Source organism: Alexandromys fortis, unplaced genomic scaffold (genome assembly GCF_014885135.2).
Source record: "Alexandromys fortis isolate MF-2015 unplaced genomic scaffold, M_Fortis_MF-2015_v1.1 scaffold_7, whole genome shotgun sequence".
NCBI lineage: Eukaryota > Metazoa > Chordata > Mammalia > Rodentia > Cricetidae > Alexandromys > Alexandromys fortis.
In genome coordinates this window covers 16209654-16217125 of record NW_026067920.1, presented here as the reverse complement: position 1 = coordinate 16217125, position 7472 = coordinate 16209654, and the positions used below count along the sequence as shown (strand labels likewise).

The window sequence follows — 7472 nt, the reverse complement described above, 5'->3', positions numbered from 1 at the left end:
GGGAATAAACAGCTTGTGCTCTGGGGTGTGGGGAACCACGCAAAGAATTTGAAAACCAGAACAAAAATGTGGTTTGAGAAAAATAAAAAAAAAAGAAATGAATAAATATTATAGAACTGCTTCAGGCTTCAGAAGGACAAATGTGCACACAGAGACTGAAGGCTGGAGCTTGAGGGTGGCAAAAGCAGGAGCATGAACTATGTTTTCTGGTAACTACACAGAAAGCTCTTTTTGGTCATGTGTTGTAAGTCTCTCCTAATTTGAAAAGAGGTCTATAATTTTCATTTGTGAGGACTTAAGTTGATAATATGAAGTAGTTTGGAAATGAAACATATCCAGCAAAGTCTTAAGTTTAGAGGATTGTGCTTATACATTGTCATACATTGTCATTTTGATTGACACCATAAGCAACAGTGCTACTTTTACCATTCTAAATGCAGAAATGAACAAGTGATGTGATTGGCATATTTTAATTGCGTGGATTCTTGAGGAGCTGGTTACAGGCTGCATTAGCCACACCCAGCTGTCATAGGATTGTGCTAATTTATTACCAGATGTCCAGTCTCTACCATTTAAGAAAAGATGACAGTGGAACATCTCAGTTGCTTACATGAATTAAGCCACATTTGAATCATTGAAGAAAAGAAATGCAAGTTGTTTTATTATTATTATTAAACTATTGAACTTATTTTCTTGCATTTTTTCTACACGTTTTATCACATATTTTTTATATTTAAATGCTACCTAGCACAAGTAAATATTATATTTTTTGAAGTATATTTATAAGTATATTATAATTCATATAAGTCAAAGTATATAAAAGAAAGATTGATTTCTAAATTTTACATTATAATTTAAATAAAACTTTTAACTATTTATAAATTTTTTAGTTTCATGAAGAAAATTTCTATTTGATTTATTATCACTCTATTTCTATATCTCTACCATATAGATGGAATAATTGTGATTATTTATAAATATATATAGCAAAGATATAATGGATTCATATTTGTAAATACAATGTACACAGAATATAGACATATATTTTCAGTGCATATTATTGTAGGAATGTAACTCACTGGCACTGGTGAAATAGTTTCTTTTTGGATCCATCCCCAGTACTTTAAAGAATATGCATATGCATATATACTATTATCTTGATTTATATATAGGTGCATATGTATGTCTATATTTTCAGCCAAAAATGAGAAGTAACTATCTTTGTCAAAACTCTAAGATGTGAACATGTACAATTAAGGAAATTTTGATAAAAGGTAATAATTTTAATTTTAGGTTAAATTACTTTATTTTTCTTATACATAAATGATTTTATGAGTCCCATGAAAAGAAAATATTGAAAACTTATGCAATTTACTTTGAAGATGCTTGAATGTTTCTTATTAAAATAATTTCTCCAAAGCATTAATCTTCTTTAAAGGCAAACTCTACGGAGCATATATACTATGTGTATTAATTGGTTTATTGGGAAATACATTACATGAGAAAGAATGTGTCAAATAAAGTGAACTATTTATATGAATGATCTATTATATACAAATTTTTATATAGAGAGAGATAAAAATGCCTCTTTTATTCTCGTGCATTCCATTTTCCTCAATTCTTCACTCTAATTAACAGTAAAAAGCAGTTCACTAAAGTTATTGCTAAAAAACCTCATTTAAAGGAAGTAATTCAAGCAATATACAATATAGTTGTAAATCATAAATACCTGAAGTTTTTTATTCAATTTGGATGATCTTATATTGGAGTATATCTTGATCAGTTTATTATGCTTCTACAAATTTCTGAGTTTACAATGGTGGACAGACTATGACGTCAACTGTTGCTGAAAAACAACACGGCAGAGGGCATCAAATGGCAAGACAATGTGAGCCCCCATAGGCATAAATCTTTCATGTTTCGGTGACCAACATATCTGACAAAAAAGCAGTTTAAATGAGGAGGAACTTATTATGACTCCTGGTTTGATGATACAGCCCATAATAATGCAATGTCAGGGGAGTAGGAGTTGTGGCTATGTTTCGTTTCATCCCTTGTCTGACCAGGAGACTCGGAGCAAAAAGAGAGAGAAATCATGCAGAAATCCACTTCCTCTGACTCTCAAGTCAGTGACACTAGCTTTCAACCTATGATTCTATGAAGGATGTTTCACCCTCAAAAAATTTTTTTGATCAATTTAACTAATACCAACATGGCTGTCATAGCCTCATGGTGTAATTTAATCCCAGTGACTGTCTAAGACTCACTCGTCTCATATCTCTATGAATTTCAAGACTGAAGTTGGGACACTTTCAAACTATAGGAGAGTAAAAGTTTTCTCAATAAATTTCCCACAAATAAAATGAAAGTGGTCATTCTTGGTCCATTTTTATCATGCTGGCATACAAAAGACTGCTGAGTTCTGAGGTTGAACCTGACATTCAGTGATTAACTTTCCTGCTTTGCATGATTGTTTGGCAGCATTAAGTCACTACTTCTCTGACCTGTTACTTAAGACAAGGACAGACACTGAGTAAAGCAAAGACAGGAGATTCTAGCTAATGAGAAATTTATACCTGCATTAATGTAATGGAGAGTTTCAATAGCATGGCATTGATGTCCCTTAGTGACTTTATGAAGGTTTAACCAAGCCTCCAGCTGGGTTTGTGGGGGCCATTGCTTTGGCCTAGAAAATAGATGCAAATCAAGTAAATTTATTTGTCCAGCACATAACCACATCACACAGCTATTCTTGTGGTGCCAGATCTTAGGTTTGGAAAAACTTCTGCTTAGTTGGATGAATTAAACCCAATGTGTTTAATTGAACCCTGAGTTTGCCAGAACCAGTGGCAGCAGCGCTGAATCTCCAAAGGCAATGTGACTATAATTAAGGTAATGGGTAGCACAGAGAAAACAATGTTAAAATTGACCCAACCCATAATTGTCAATGCAGACAAAGTACATTTTATTGTGGCATGATTTCTATGCACTTTTTGTACTGGTTAATCAATCATGGTGTTTCCTGTGATAAAATAGGTAAGAAACTTACTGAATTTTTGTTTGATATGTATCAGGGAAAAAGTTCTCAAACAAATGGAAGAAATGCTATACTAATCATAACAACAGATAGTCATTACTTATGAATTAGTTTCCAAACTTGGGCCAGATTGCAGCCCCAGAACTCCTTGAATTAAGAGACAGACAAGTTCATAAGGTAAATTGCAGTGGCATTCCATTTGTTTTTTTTAATAATAAATAAAACTTACCCAAGGATCAGAAAAGTAAAAAAAAAAAAAAAAAAAAAAGCCACATTGGCTAACCTTAAAGGCCAGCAAACAATGGCACACACCTTTAATCCTAGTAGCCATCCTAGTTTCCCACAGAAACTGGTAGATAGTGGTACAAGCCCTTAATCCCACAACTAGAGAGGATTATAAAATGGGAAGAAATAGCTCTTATACTCAATCTCATTTTGAGATTCCTGGAGGCAGGATCACCATTTTAGTCTGAGGTAGTGGTGAGAGCCAGTGGCTGGCTGATTCTCTAATCTTCAAGTTGATCCCCAATTTTGGCTACAGAGGTGGATCAAGGAGAAGAATGACAGTTGACTATTGAAAACTCAGTCAGATAGTGACTCCAGTTGCAGCTGCTATACCAGATGTGGTATCCCTATTTGAGCACATTAACACATCTTTTGTTACATGATATGCAGCTATTCATCTAGAAAATGCCTTTGTCAATAATGACCACCAGAAACAATTTGCTTTTGGTCGGCAATGTCAGCAATATACCTTTACAGTTTTACCTCAAGGATATATTAATGTTCCAGGCCTACGTCATAATTCAATTAGAAGGGATCTTGACTATCTGTCTCTTAAAAATATAACATTGGTACACTGTATTGATTACATTATGATTATTAGACAAAGTATGCAAGAGTAGCAACTACTTTGAACTCGTTGGTAACTCAAATTTGTATTAGAAGATAGGAAATAAATTCAACCAAAATCCAAGGGCCTTCTACTTAGTGAAACATCTAGGATTTCAGTGAAGTGGCGCTTGCAGAGATATTTTTTTCTAAGAAGAAGAATAAGTTATTACATCTAACCCTTCCTATCACCAAAATATAAAGACAATATTTAGTGGCCCTATTTGGATCTGGAGACAGCACGTTTCTCACTTGGGTGTATTACACTGGCACATATACCAAGTGACTCAGAAAGCAGCTAGTTTTGTGTTGAACCTGGAAAAAGAGAAGACTCTTTAAGGGGTGCAGGTTGCTGTACAGGCTTTCCTACTACTTGGACTGTATGATCCAGCAGGCCCAATGGTGCTTAAAATGTCAATAAAAAACAGGATGCTATTTGGAATCTCTAGCAGTTCCCTATAAATGAATCACAAAAGAGAACTTTGAGATTTTGAAATAAGGCTTTACCATCACTTCAGATAATGATTTTCCCTTTGGAAAATTGCTATTGGGGTATAGTAGAAGCTGAATATTTGACAATGGGCCACAAAGTTCCCATGTAGTCTGAGGTACCCATGATGAACTGGGTTTAATCTGACACATCAAATTATAAAATAGGATACGCACAGCATCAGTGTATTATCAAATGCATGTGGTGGGCCTGAGCATGTCCTGGAGGCATAGGAAAGTTACATGAAGAAGTTGCCAAAATATTTATGGTTTCTACTATTGTTATCTACCTTTCTTTTGTTTGGAAAGTACCTCTCCAATTTTAATTCTTGCTGGACCAGTGAAGAGAAGAAGAAATGAAGAGAAAGCATAGGGTCTACATTTATTCAATTATATCATACTCGTATATAACAACAACTATCAGCCACTGAACTTCATTCAGATTAAGATAATTACAGTTACCTGAGCATTTGAGCTATGCATTCTGGGTATCTCTGGAATGTATTATATATATCTGAGTTATTGACATTATTCAATCTATGCTCTTGTGAAGTAACAGAACCTAATAGATGTAGATGAGAAGTGAAATTTTCAGGTAAAACTTTGTAATTTGGCTACTCAGTGGCTATGCCAAGACTAATACCAATATTCTCATTGCAAATATAGTTTATCTTTCTACTGTATTGCATTTTATTAAAATATTCATGCCATCCAATGGAATTTATAAATTACGTAAAATTCCTGTTAAAATCATAATTACATTCTCCATAAAATGAGAAGTAATAATTATAAATTTTCCTATAGTCACTAAACATCCCCAAAGAACAGAAAAAAATGTGAAAAGTAAAAATAAGTTAGAATCATCACACATTTTAATGAATATTTTAACAATAAAGTAGTTGATTAAAAAATATTTTGTTGCTCTCTCGCCAGGCGTCCTCGTTGGAGTGACATCGTCTTTAAACCCTGCGTGGCAATCCCTGACGCACCGCCGTGATGCCCAGGGAAGACAGGGCGACCTGGAAGTCCAACTACTTCCTTAAGATCATCCAACTTTTGGATGATTATCCAAAATGCTTCATTGTGGGAGCAGACAATGTGGGCTCCAAGCAGATGCAGCAGATCCGCATGTCCCTGCGAGGGAAGGCTGTGGTGCTGATGGGCAAGAACACCATGATGCGGAAGGCCATCCGGGGGCACCTGGAGAACAACCCAGCTCTGGAGAAGCTGCTGCCTCATATCCGGGGCAATGTGGGCTTTGTGTTCACCAAGGAGGACCTCACTGAGATTAGGGACATGTTGCTGGCCAATAAGGTGCCAGCTGCTGCCCGTGCTGGTGCCATTGCCCCATGTGAGGTCACTGTGCCAGCCCAGAACACTGGTCTGGGGCCCGAGAAGACCTCTTTTTTCCAGGCTTTAGGCATCACCACTAAAATCTCCAGGGGCACCATTGAAATTCTGAGTGATGTGCAGCTGATAAAAACTGGAGACAAAGTAGGAGCCAGTGAAGCCACGCTGCTGAACATGCTGAACATCTCCCCCTTCTCCTTTGGGCTGATCATCCAGCAGGTGTTTGACAATGGCAGCATTTACAACCCAGAAGTGCTTGACATCACAGAGCAGGCTCTGCACTCTCGCTTCCTAGAGGGTGTCCGGAATGTTGCCAGTGTTTGTCTGCAGATCGGCTACCCGACTGTTGCCTCAGTGCCACACTCGATCATCAATGGGTACAAGCGGGTTCTGGTTCTGTCTGTGGAGACTGAGTACACCTTCCCACTTGCTGAAAAGGTCAAGGCCTTCTTGGCTGATCCATTTGCATTTGTGGCTGCTGCCCCTGTGGCTGCCGCCACCACTGCTGCTCCTGCTGCTGCCACTGCAGCCCCAGCGAAGGCTGAAGCCAAGGAAGAGTCGGAGGAATCAGATGAAAATATGGGATTTGGTCTCTTTGACTAATCCTCTCAAAGCAACCAATTCAGACAACTTAATCCAAGAAACGTGGAAATAAAAGCTTACTTCTGTTAAAAAAAATATTTTGTTTAAATTTTTCCATATAAAATACATAAAAAATAAAGTTGAATATTAAGTATCACTTAAAAAGATATGCCTGCATGTTGGGGAAAGCTCTGTAAAGAGAAGTTTCTCAGATTATGACTGAGAAAAGCTTTTGTCTATAGATAGATAGATAGATAGATAGATAGATAGATAGATAGATAGATATTTAGAAGGCAGTTTGGCTCTATGCCTGTTTACCTAAACAACAATATGAAGGCCACATCTTGAGCCTTAGATGTCTGCAGATACGTTGTTAACTGGACTTACAGTATCATGCATTGTTTCCCTCATGTGGAGGGACCTCAAATAAAATCTAATCCAAAGTTGGTTGGTTACCCTCACAATAGCTGTGCCACCATGGCACAGGTGATTATCTTGGCCTACAGATATTCTTTTTTGATTTTTAAGGTTTACAAATGGGTAATATGATTGATCCCTTTTCTCCTAGAGATGCCTGCAGAGTGTGACCTAGCACTACGGAAACTAGCCAATGAGAATGAGGCTTGCAACTATGTCTTACAACCAAGGAGTGGGATACCATCAGCAGTAAGGGCTTATTCTCTTGTTCTACTGGACATCTAAGAGGACTGACAAGAGCTACTGTGAAGCTACGCAAAGGATTGACAATATACTTAAACAGGAAATTACAAAGCTCTTTCAAGCTCTGTTCTTAGAAGGGAAAACAAAGAACAGATATTAGAATATTTTTCTATTCATTTACCCCCATACATTATAGGACTTTATGTCATGAACCATGGTCTGGAATCATAGATGGTACCTGTGCATTTTTAGACATATTTTAAAAATCATTTTAATTTTCTTGGATTGTATGTACATATAATATGTACATATACATGGCAAACCATTATTTGTAGATTTTCTACTCTTATTGATTCTTTGTGTATTTTATGCCATGACATTCTCAACCCATTTATTTTCCTTTCTTCTTGCATCTTCCCTCTGCTCTTCCAACCTCCCACAAAACAAAACCAAATTTAAAAAA

The 7472-nt window shown here is 36.5% G+C and overlaps 1 protein-coding gene across 1 annotated transcript; it reads left to right on the top strand.

Moving 5' to 3' along the window:
- The first annotated feature begins 5342 nt into the window (after positions 1-5342).
- On the top strand, positions 5343-6445 carry LOC126500938 (60S acidic ribosomal protein P0-like). Its single transcript, XM_050141269.1, has one exon. It carries the CDS (start codon positions 5414-5416, stop codon positions 6368-6370), a length of 957 nt encoding a protein of 318 aa, XP_049997226.1. The 5' UTR covers positions 5343-5413; the 3' UTR covers positions 6371-6445.
- The last annotated feature ends 1027 nt before the right edge of the window (positions 6446-7472 follow it).

Bases quoted from the DNA above. Each gene is read 5' to 3' on its own strand.
- LOC126500938 (XM_050141269.1), top strand. From the start codon at position 5,414: ATGCCCAGGGAAGACAGGGCGACCTGGAAGTCCAACTACTTCCTTAAG.